At 36.8% G+C, this 12,757-nt stretch overlaps 1 protein-coding gene and 1 long non-coding RNA gene across 2 annotated transcripts; both read right to left on the reverse strand.

The window, feature by feature from the left end:
- Positions 1-245: 245 nt before the first annotated feature.
- Positions 246-482, reverse strand: LOC110677996. The gene is made up of 2 exons (XR_002501371.1): positions 391-482; positions 246-327 (listed from the first exon to the last, which is right to left on the reverse strand). It is a non-coding gene; the product is annotated as an uncharacterized LOC110677996 (long non-coding RNA).
- A 9,442-nt stretch (positions 483-9,924) lies between these two features.
- Positions 9,925-11,503, reverse strand: LOC5570890 (L-galactose dehydrogenase). Its single transcript, XM_001659351.2, has 4 exons — positions 11,140-11,503; positions 10,795-11,074; positions 10,074-10,612; positions 9,925-10,011 (listed from the first exon to the last, which is right to left on the reverse strand). The coding sequence occupies exons 1-4, from the start codon at positions 11,280-11,282 to the stop codon at positions 9,927-9,929; spliced, it is 1,047 nt and encodes a 348-aa protein (XP_001659401.2). The 5' UTR covers positions 11,283-11,503; the 3' UTR covers positions 9,925-9,926.
- Between the last annotated feature and the right edge of the window lie 1,254 nt (positions 11,504-12,757).

The following is a 12,757-nucleotide window of genomic DNA, read 5'->3' on the forward strand; positions in this document are numbered from 1 at the left end:
CCATTACTAGCATTGAAACCCTAGTTTCAAGATGATTATTAAAATACCAATAAGAGAAATATTTTGATTTGTTAAAAGTAGTACTGGTACCAATCTCACTGCTGATGTGGAGCAAAACAAATAATAATAATTTAAATATTTCATTTTTATTTTTCCTATTAAGAAATATTATATCATCTAGATATTTATATTGAAGTTGCCTTCATGAATTGAAAAAGTGTTTCCATAATTTTAATATACTTTCAATTATTCATTGATTTCATCGCTTTCCAGTATTGTTTTACTTCAATTCCTTCCCAGTTTTTCTCTACTATCTTGGGAAAAATGCTGAAAAGGAAAAAAAAAGATAAGTACAAAGAATGTTTTTAAATACATATGTATTGTGTATACCATTTGCTCAGGTAATCCAAAACGTTATTCTGCACACTGTCCATCGTTGCTCTTATTAATATTGTGAGCTTCCCGGGAAAACTGTACTCGTCCATGATTTTCCATAGCTCTTCACGATCGATGCTATTATGAGCCGCTTTAAAATCGATGAACAGGTAATGCGTTGGGACTTGGTATTCACGGCATTTTTTAAGGATTTACTGTACAGTGAACATTTGATCCGTCGTCGAGCGGCCGTTGATGAAACCAGCCTAATAACTTCCCACAAACTCATTTGCTATTGGTGAAAGACGACGGAAGATAATCTAGGATAGCACTTTGTAGGCGGCATTCAGCATAGTGATCGCACGATAGTTTCACATTCCAGTTTGTCGCCCTTCTTGTAGATGGGGCATATGACCCCTTGCTTCCACTCCTCCGGAAGCTGTTCCGATTCCCAGATTCTGACAATCAGCCGGTTGCAGACAGGCGGCCAACCTCTCTTGGCCTATTTTGATGAGTTCATCTCCAATACCATTCTTGAGCTGGTTGATACCATCCTTAACTTCCCTCAATATGTGGCAGGTTGGTTTCCTTCATCCACCATGCTGACGTAGTCACTTCTTCCGCTGTCGTGAACATATACGCCTGTGTTCTCCGTGCCATTCAGGTGTTCATCGTAGTGATGCTTCCACCTTTCAACCACCTCCTGTCCGTCCGTCAAGACGTTCCGGTCCTAATACCTACATATTTCGGCTCGCGTCACGAAGCCTTCTCGGGATGCGTTAAGCTTCTAGTAGAATTTTCGCGTTTCCTGTGAACGATGTAGCTGTTCCATTTCTTCACATTCCGCTTCTTCCAGGCGGCGCTTTTTGTCCCGGAATAAGCGGGTTTGTTGCTTTCGTTTCCTTTGACATCGCTCCACGTTTTGTCGCGTTCCTTGCTGCAGCATTGCAGCCCGCGCTGCGTCCTTCTCCTCCAAAACCTGCCTTCATTCTTCGTCGAACCAATCGTTATATGTATGTCCTCCTTTCCACGTACCCGACGATGCGCTCGGCTGCGTTGTTGATGGCTGCTTTTATGTTGCTCCAGTAGTCCTCAAGAGGGGTTTCGTCAAGCTCGCCCTTTTCCGGCAACGCTACCTCGAGATGCTACGCGTATGGGGCGCGTCGTTCGGTTGGGCTGCTGTGGTAGATGTAATATTCGAATGTAGTATTAACCTGAGACGAGACTCAAGCTCTCACATGACCATCTCAGCAAAATACTATTGCGTTTGCATCACATCAAAGCATTAACGGCATTTTGAGTGAAATTTCATGCCAGCAAACGTAGCAGACATTATAAATAACTAGTCTCGTGATTAGATTTATCAGCATCTTCGGAAAAAACTGCTTTACTTACTGACGTTTTTACTGAAAGTTAATTTTGAATACAATACTTTTAACTTTTTCAGCCATGAAAACGACGGGCTGCATTTGACGTTTCGTGACAGCGGAATCTGGGCTGCATATGACGTTGATATTTTTCATCTTCGCGAGTTTCTCTCAGGTACGATCACATAAAAACGCGACGTGAGACGGAACACAACACTTATTGTTCTTACAAATAAAAAGGATATTAAAAATTACCTTTTTATGTCGACCGGTTTCGGGCTCGATGTTGCCCATCTACGGGACGATGTCCGACTGATTATTCAGATTCACAAACACATATTCATACTGATTGCAGCATACGTCGAGTGGGGGGGGGGAGTTTATTGCTAGGTCATCCGTTTCGTCAAGTTGTTATTGGGGGATCGTCCTCATTCATGAGAGGGCGATCAGCGGTAGCTATATACATAGACTCCCATGCGTTGAGGTGTGAAGCTTTTCGGACATTTTTTAGCAACTTAGCCTGTTGCCAATCGATTTTATGGTTTTGAGCTATAGTGTGGGCTGCTATACTGGATTCGTTCGGTCGTTCATGGTCCACTGCATTTTTATGTTCACGCAGGCGAACTTTGAACTTACGGCGGGTTTGGCCGATATACACTGCAGGACAATTTTGACACGGGATTTCATATATTCCTGATTTTTCCTCAGCAGGAACCTTGTCCTTCAGATCGTTACCTGCAGCAAACACTCGATATGCTCAATGCCCGACATAGAACAATAAAATTTACGGTAGAGAAAGAAAACGTCTCGCGTCACGTTTTTATGTGATCGTAGTGGAAGTTCTTACGTTAGCACACCCAAAAAATGGAATGTTTCTCTCAGGTATTAATGATTAAACTAATATCAACCGTTTGTTTTAAATCTGGAATGATTTGGTTGCTCTGGTACGCTTACGTCAATATCAGAATGAATATACGCGGATGTCTTCCACGGGGCCGCTGACCTCCACCTGACTAATGCATTTTTTTCTTCCAGCATTCGTCCTAAATGACCAGGTCACTGTAGTTTGCCTATTTTATTCGCTCAATAGTTTTCACTCCTGTTCTCGAATAAATGTGCTTAGAGAGCCAAGAATAAGCATTTTATGCAGGGCAAATTGACAATAACTTTTCATTTAGGCATGCTTGCATTCATCGTTACTCTCTTTGCATTATTATTGAAAACTGATTTAGTTTTCGATACACTTTTCAGTGTTGTACGATAAAGGATCGCGAGGTGTTCAGGGAAGTTGTTTACAAAATAATGGATCTATGAAGTCCGATAAGCCTTTATCAAGAAACAATGTAGAAATGTCGTTTCCCTTTGCAAGTTGCGGGTCCCTAAGACCGTTACGTAATCCGTAAAATGAGATGTTCGTAGCCAGAACACGTATTTTTACTAAACGGGAAACATTATTATCATACGTCACAAGTGTTATAAGATTCTTCAACAAATTCATCTTCATCTCCATCAAGCACTGCTTCAGCGCCAATATATCTGAACCTGCTTCTTTCTCTACATGCAACCATATACGTTTGGGTAGAGTGAATGGCATTACAAGCTTATCCTAGTTGTCCATCTTTAACATAGTGAAACCCAGCTTTACAGCACTTCCTTTACTGCGATTTCAATAAAGTCATCGTCTACAAAATCAAGGAGTATATGCGACAGAACGCAATATTGAACAGTACATATTGAAACTCATCTCTTTTCATTCCATGTAATTTTACAATAAAAAATATAGGCTCCTCGTCTACAATTCTTACACTTGATTTTATTGATCAGCTTAATTAGCTTTAAGTATTATGTTTTAGTCTTTGATATTACTTGCAACAGCTAGATTTTCGTTAAATTTAAGCGTGAAATCATGCACATGAAGGGAATGCCAGATATGTCGCAAATTTACACATCATATCGTGTAAAATTACAATAACATCATGTAAGTTTCTGATATACATCGTGTAATCTAGCATAGGCTCTAACCAGTTAAACGATAATTCGCATAAATTTACATGATGTTTATAAAATTTTACACGATGTGTCATGTAAATTTGCGTCAAATCTGGCATTCCCTTTATGTGCATGATTTTACGCTGAAATTTACATGGATTTTTCTTTCTGTGTGGAAGTCCTACACAGTTCGAACGAAACGTGTAAATTTCTGAGACATATAATGCACATAATTGGAGCGTGGAATATCATGGATATTTACATGATATGTCATGTAAACTTCAATTATATGTCATGTAATCCAGCAGGATTCTGTGTGATTACATGACATATAACACATTCTAACATGATTTCAGACTAAAATTTACATGACATCCTGTTTACATCGCATAAATGATGTTTACATGACGTGTAATATTCATTATTTTTAACTGTGTAGTGATGTTGATACATAAATAGTATTTGTTGGGGATTTGTTTGAAATTGTTAAAGACTTTGTTAATCTTCGAACACTTGTGACATATGATAATCATGTTTCCCGTGTAGTTATACTCCTGTTGTGGCTGAGAATGTTTAATATGTTTTACGTAATGTGCTGAGGGCAAAATTCGGTGGAAAACTAGACGTAAACATCAAGAGAAGTACCAAATGTACAAAGAAGTAAATTTCATTAAGCAAAATAAATACGGCAGACTTTGGTGGGCTGGTCGCTTAGAGTGGAAGTCGAAAAATAAGCTGTTAATAAATAATATTCAGCACTGAATGCTTCACGTTTATCGAACGAAACATCAATTGTATATTGAAATTTAATTCCTAGATTTCATTCTATTAAACTAAGCTTACTGGTTTAAGCCATGTAGAAACGGTCAGTCAGTTGTAAATATTTCTAATAATAACTACGGTAACAGTTATGTGAGGGATTCCACGGAGGCATGCAAGTCGATTCTGATCTACCATTTCAAAAATATCTGAAACTTTGCACAGTTTTTCAGTTCCATCTAAATCGTCATTTTCCGATATCAAATCTTCAAGTTGAGTCACGACTAACTTTTCAAAAGGGTGTATGTGAAAATGGTTCAAAAATATTCAAAAAGCTGCACAGCAAAAACGGTTCGTTCGATTGTTAGACAACTAAAGAAACAAAGTTAGACAACTAAATAAAGATTCCAAAAAAAATACACACCGTTAAAAAAAAAATTTTTTGCATTAAAAAACATCATTTTTGTCACAAAACTCAAATATCTCAAAACCCTATCGGAATACCAACGTAATTTTTTGAGGGAAAACGGTCCATTATATTAGCTATCTACCATAAAAATTTGGTGACATTTATGACAAGTTATGACATTTCAAATATTTCACAAATTTGACACTTAGTGAAATTTTTTCTTTTCATTGTTAATATATTTTAGGACCACAGTTTGTTGCTGAATTTTTTGTTAAGGGTACCACATGAGGTTAACAAGTTGTTTTCATGATATTTTATTTAATTATTCATAACTATTATAGCATCTATTAGAAAGTTAGACGCGATCCAGTGTTGTGATCTAAAGTCTTGATAGTGTCATATTTTGTATTGTACGTAACTGAAGAAAAATTCTCTCAATAGTGTTGAAACCATTTGATAAAAGAAACCTATAAGAAAGCTAATATTGAAGACAAAAGCTACAAAAAAAGTTTTCTATACAGGTATACGACTAGTTTACCTGCAAAAAGTTTACCTCGTAGAGAACAAGGCGGGTCTATAACCAGGTGATCTAGTATACGTAAAGCAGGTCGGTTTTCTCGGCGCTGGTTTTCTCCACAAAGTTAAAATCTGATTACACCTGGGTATAGACCCGCCTTGGTAGAGAATAGACTTTGTTAATCATATTTGGGAGAAAGCGAGTAACTTCAACAACATCAAAAACATGATAAGTACATACCATGAACATACTCACGAAAAAGCTAAAAATATAATACCACTATGGTTATAAAAGATATAATTGTAAAATTTTTCTTCAGTCAAGCAAACGACACCAAACTAGTCAGTAAAAACTTAAAAGTGATTTTGTTTATTAAAATCTTACGAGCAACAAGAGTAGTCGCTTTCTCAACTGTTGCAGGCCGTTTGCAGAAAAAAAGTGTTCGAAAGAGCTACGAAATCTCACCGAAAGCACCATAGATAAACTGAAAGCGGCTGGTTATGCTCCAATGTCTACATTGAATACAAATTTACGCATTTGTACGTCCTGCCGTTTAAACGTTGACAAACGGGCAATCTGTACATCATCGGTGGATCAGGTTTCAGGAAGTTCGAAAACAACAACAACTGAGGAATTACTAGATGCACCGACAACAACTGAGGAGTTACCAGAAGTACCAAGTGCAGATAGTCTTTCCATGGTACAGCGACATCTGTTTCAACAAATCAATCAGAAGATGAGTGCATCCAGAAGGTCAACATCGAACGCTTCAACGAAGGGATAGCTGGAATAAAAGTGACTCCGATTAAATGGACGAAGATGGGTTACGTCAATTATCCCGAGAAAAAATACCGTGAAATCAACGAAGCTGTACGAAGAAACCTCTTCAAATTAGGACCTGAGGATGTGGAAAATATAGACTACGATGAGGTAATTATGAATATGAAGGAAAGGTTCTCGAATCTAGCCACGACAAGGAAAGAAAAATTATTGATTTTGTCGATGCTGCCAAGCTCGTGGTCTATTCAAGACGCCATTGATGAGTTCAAAACCAATAGAAATACAGCAAAAGAGGCAAAACAATTCAAAAATAACTGTCTTGCAACCAAAAATGCTAGGTCGAGTACCGTAATCCGGGGTAACATTGATCATTTTTTTTAGTTTTTCTTAAATTTTTCATTTCACAATACAAATGTTACAAGTTTCATATTTTTAAAACAAGTACTGCCACCCACCGCTCCTAGCTATGTACTTTATTTTGTTTTTCGAAAGATTTAATTATGTTTAAATAAATGTTTTAAGTGATTTTTTGATTCAGCTGATATGGGGTAACATTGATCACCCAAGTAAACAACGTTCGCTAATATTGGATATGTTGTTACTTACTAAAATCAGGGCCCCTGAAGCCGAATATGAAGACCAAACTCTTACAAGTCATTTACTTTTTGAGTTATTTCAAAATTAAAAACACCTTGAACCGCGTAATACGCCTAAAAGTAGGCAATTTCCTCAGGAAATTCTACATCCGTAATAGTAATTAGTTAATGTTGCCTAATTGAATAAACTTATGAAAGATTTGACAACGGATTCGTTTTCGGCGATGCCATTTTTAGTAACACCCGCATTTTCCTTGATCACATCGTCTGCAGAACTCATGTGAGACATGAATTTTCGGTAGTGTCAGTGAAAATGATAGAAATCATTGTTTCAAAAAGTTGACAAATTTGCGCATGAACTAAACGCAATTTTGGAAAAAAAAAACCTTAATTATCATTAGCTTATGAATATACGAAAGAGAGGCACCATTCATGGTTCGAAAATGTTTCATCAATAAATGTTTATTTGAACGTTTAACAAGATGAGTCATCCCGATAATGTTACCTCGCTGATCAATGTTACCCCGGATTACGGTACTTCATTAACAGATGAGACAAAAGAAAAAATAATTCAATATTTTGAAGACGATGAAGTAAGTAGAGCTATGCCTGGCCAAAAAGATTATGTATCTGTAAAAAAAGATGGAAAGCGTCAAGCAATCCAAAAACGATTAATGATGACTACTTTGAAAGAAGCGTATACACGCTTCAAGGAAATTAACGAAAATATTAAGGTAGGTTTTTCCTCATTTGCAAGCCTTCGTCCAAGGCAATGCAAGCTTCTATTCAATTCAGGAACACTTAATGTTTGTGTGTGCACAACACACGAAAATATTAACCTAATCTTACATAGTTTGAAAAGAATCAATTTATCAAAGGATATTAAAATGTTAACTGGTAGTCTTTTGTGTGAAAATACAACATCAAATTGCTATCTACGATCTTGTTCGGATTGTCCAGATTCTTCATCATTGGAAAATACTTTATTCGCTGAGTTTGAAGAAAATTATATTGATCAGTTATCATTTGAGCAATGGGTGACCACGGATAGGTGTGACCTAGAAACTATTGTAAAACCTGTAGATGAGTTTGTGTCATTTTTTTGCTTGAAATTAGAAAGTTTAATTCCTCACGACTTTATTAAAGCAGATCAATCCCGCTTTTTAAAAAATACGAAAAATACATTACAAGATGGTGAATTTTTAGTCATTTGTGATTTTTCTGAAAACTATAGCTTTGTATTGCAAGATGAAGTGCAGTCCCATCACTGGAACGTACAACAAGCAACAATTCATCCATTCGTTATTTATTTCAATGGAAGTACGCAAATTGAACATTTTAGTTTTATTGTAGTTTCCGAAGATTTAAGACACGACTCAGTATCTGTAAATTTGTTCATTGCCAAAATGATTAACTTTTTACGCGTTGATAAGGATAAAGAAATCAGAAAGATATATTTCATGTCTGATGGAGCAGCATCGCAGTACAAAAACCGTAAGAATTTTTCGAGCCTATGTCAATTTAAATCAAAGTACGGAATTGATGCAGAATGGCATTTCTTTGCTACGTCACATGGCAAAGGTCCTTGTGATGCTATTGGAGGAACCATAAAGCGCATGGCCACAAGAGCAAGTTTAGCCAAAGAACGTGAGCATCCAATTAAAACTGCAAAAGAACTATTTGATTGGGCGAATCGCAGAAAAGAAGAAGATTTCACAAAATTATCATTTTGTTTTACTACTACTGAAGAGTACGAATTAACGGCATCAGAGCTCAGCGAGCAATATAATAACGCAAAAACGATCCAAGGAACCCAAAAATTTCACTGTTTCATTCCATTGTCAGAAAATAAAATTAAAGCAAAACTATACTCGAACTGTACTGATAATGATGCAAAAGTGTTCAATATTGTAAAAAAATTGAATAACAATAAATAAACAAATAAGTATTAATAAAATGTTTTCATGATCTCATAACGCATACCCAAATCCAAAACTTTTAAAGTTTATATATAACATTTAGAAACTCATCGATCATACTTTAAAAAAAAAAAATTCCTGGTAAAAAAAAAATTATTTTCGTGTAATCTGTTAATTCATTTTAATTTATACATATATACATATACATATAATATTTATACATATACATAATATTTATACATATAATATACATAATACTAATGAATACATGAAAACGACTTGTTTAATTCACGCAAGGCCCTTAACAATAAAATCAGCAAAAAACTGCGGTTCCCGTAATAATTTACACCGAAAAAAAATTTTTTTTTTCTACTAAATGTGAAAATTGTGACATGTTTGAAATGTCATAACTTTTTTGTTTATTGGTTTACCATCACCAAATTTTTATGGTAGATAGCTAATATAATGGACCGTTTTCCCTCAAAAAATTACGTTGGTATTCCGATAGGGTTTTGAGATATTTGAGTTTTTGTGTCAAAAATTATGTTTTTTAATGCAAAAAAAAAAATTTTTTACTGTGTGTATTTTTTTTTGGAATCTTTATTTAGTTGTCTAACTTTGTTTCTTTAGTTGTCTAACAATCGAACGAACCGTTTTTGCTGTGCAGCTTTTTGAATATTTTTGAACCATTTTCACATACACCCTTTTGAAAAGTTAGTCGTGACTCAACTTGAAGATTTGATATCGGAAAATGACGATTTAGATGGAACTGGAAAACTGTGCAAAGTTTCAGCTCAATAGAAAAAAATGAATTAAAAAATTTACCAAATTTTGGTGCTGTTGCTTGGAATCACTCATGTACAGGTTGAGAACAGTGAACAGGATTTTTTTTTAAATTGGTCCAGAGGTACAGAATGACCTCAGGAATCGAGCCGATAATGGTTATCCCGGATTACGGTACCCAAAGGATCATCGGAATATCTACGGTTATTTGCAATTGGCCAATAATTACAATCGTCACAGAATTTGAAAAAAGATTTTTTTTAGAACTTGTCAGAAAAGATGAAAATGTTATCCTGATTAATTGGGGTTGATAAGACAAACAATAATGATATATTTTTATTTTATTTTCCTAACTAAAAATAATATATCCCATTTACACATTAAAAGTAAAATTGTAAAATTGAGAATGTTTTCCATTACTTTTGATTAGTTTCAATTATGCATCAATTTCATCGCATTCCAGTATTGTTTTACTTCAATTCCTTCCCAGTTTTTCTCTACTATCTTGGGAAAAATGCTAAAAAAGGGAAAAAATATAACTTATAAACAAGTTTTCAATTCTATGTGTATTGAGTATACCATTTGCTCAGGTAATCCAAAACATCCAGTTCCTTTGGTGTCAGTCCATCAAAAAATGCTTCCAAATTGATATTAACCAGTGCTTCGCTCTGCATTCCACTGAGAAAAGTGGAAGGTCCATCAAGTTGAATAAAGTGATACATTGCGAGCTTCCCCAGTTCGACATCGTGTTGTTTGCAGTACTCAGCAGCTTCTCGACAGACTTGCTTCGTCTGATCATGTGCTGGATGCCACGGTTGAGGTCCTGCGTTAGTCAGCAAACCCATGCCGTGACCGGAGGCACACACTACAGCCAAATTATTAGATTTGAAAAATTTCAAATATTCCTTCAGTGAATCATCGATCAGAGTGTTGCGGCAGTAGCAGAGTACAATGTCAAATCGTCCCGGAGCACCGGAGATAACTCTTTTCAGAACATCCATGGGATAAGCTGATACTCCGATATGTTTTAGTTTTCCTTCAGCCTTCAGCGTTTCCAAAGCTGGCAGTGTTCCATTCCAGATTACGCTCAAATCCGCAGCAAACTCCACATCGTGAATCTAGTCAAAACACTACAAATCAATAATCGATGGATGATACAGATGATTATTTTTAGTTGTTGAAAACTCTCCGGAATAGTGAGTTTTTTTGGATGACAATTTTCAAACCCAAAGGTTAAATTATTTTTTGATTTGTGGCCTTAGTGAAAATTTGACCCGCTCAACCCTAATAAATGACCCACCTGCACAACATCAATGGACTCGACTCCCAACAAAGCAAGGCTATTCTCGACACTTGCACGGGTCTTCTTGGCACTGAAGTCAAACATCTTATCATATTCCATTTCGTAGCGTCCGACTTTCGTAGCAACATAATACGCTCGACGGGGCACATCCTTCAAAGCTTTACCGAGTATTTCTTCCGATCGTCCTTGGCCATAGTACGGGGCTGTGTCAATGTAGTTTATTCCTTTCTTCAACGCTAAATGGACGGCTTTGATCCCTTCCGTTTCAACTAGATCACTGAAAAATACATTGATTTGAGCCACTAAATGACGTCATATTTAATTGACACGATTCATTCATACCCATAGAATTTACTAAGAGTTCCGGTTCCCAAAGATATTTTAGAAACCATCAATCCAGTATTACCGAATGAAACATATTTCATTTTTCGAACACTAGACTCGTCGTGAAATCCTTGCACAAATGTCGCTGGAAGCTGATCCATCTTATTCGGTTTATTATTACTCACTGTTCAGTTGGGTCAATGGCACAAAGTTTATTTCAATTGTTATCAGTTTTCTTCATTTAATTTCAAAACATATTTGTATTATCACAAATACAATGATATTTGAACAACCTTTTGGAATATCTCGTATTGATAATATTACTGAAATAGATAAACAACTGTGTGAAACAACCGGTATTAGAAAATGACTGAATGACAAATACACCAACAAAATTCTCACCACAGTACAAGGAACGATGCAAAGCTTCTGGAAGCTTTATGGTGAAGGTGGATCTTCGCACTGTCTTAGGCTGCCTAGAAGGCGCTTGCGCTCTCATGGATCCGATCTTCAGCGCTTTAATATCATGATTGTCGGAGTCATACATGTTGCAACGGAGTTTTGGAAGCCTTACTGATCGCACTTTTGAAACACCGCGTGTTACTATTCACTCCTTTATTCTCAACCGTTATTTATTGACTAGCATAAGGACCGTTTCTTTGCCTGCTCTAATATAAGAACTGTTACCGTTAGTAACAATAAGCCTGTTAGTTTGTAAGTTTTTGTTTTTTCTATTATTATTATTATTTATATGTCTCCGTGAAATTTCAAATTTCAGTAGAGAAGTGAGGAGCGAAGAAGCGAATCAGGTTATATTTGTGGATTTAGGACCCGTGGAGTTCAATCCAGGAAACTCCTTCCGGAAAGAGTCCCTTAGAGCCCACTAGGGCACTTGAACCCAGGTTGGTAGCAGAACGAAGCCTGCTCCAAGAACAATTGACTGAGAATGCAGAACTCCTTGGCCGACGACACGGTTTCGAAGGACGCTAACCCCCAGGACAGGTCGTTCTTAGGAGTCGAGGCCAACGAGCGTCCATTCCCAGCACCCCGTTCAGCTTTTCCACTCTGTCAGCTCCGCCAAACAAGCTCCGCAGTCAACAGTGCCGCCATCCCTCCAGAAATTACATTAATTACACCCAACCCCAATATCCGAGATCTGATTAGCCTTCTAGAGAACTCCAGCCGACCTTGAGACCAGAGAGGTACTCCACATCACGCTAGCCAAGAAAAGAGGTCCTTGACGCACTCAACCTCAAAAGGCTGGCCGTTGCTTAGCCAAGCTTGCCAAGGTCTTTGTCCTGGCAGCCCACGTGTTGCCCAACCTAGCAGTAACAGACCTAACTTACCTATTGGCTTAAGTAGATTTTTATAGCCACGGGGTAGAAGTTGGAGAGGGCAAATGAGCTGGTTTCTGATAGGTTGTCGAAATATTACATCTTATAATTCTAACATACATACATATGTCTGGCAAAGTCACGTCCACGATCGAAAGCTTAGGCACAGACAAACAGACGTAATACTGACGAAATTTCCATCGACCACTCATTCAACGATCGTTTCTAATACGCTATGTTACAAATCTCACAACCAGAGGCACACGTATAGTTTTTCTTCATGATTGACGTTTCACACTACC

Source organism: Aedes aegypti, chromosome 3, assembly GCF_002204515.2.
Source record: "Aedes aegypti strain LVP_AGWG chromosome 3, AaegL5.0 Primary Assembly, whole genome shotgun sequence".
Taxonomy (NCBI): Eukaryota; Metazoa; Arthropoda; class Insecta; order Diptera; family Culicidae; genus Aedes; species Aedes aegypti.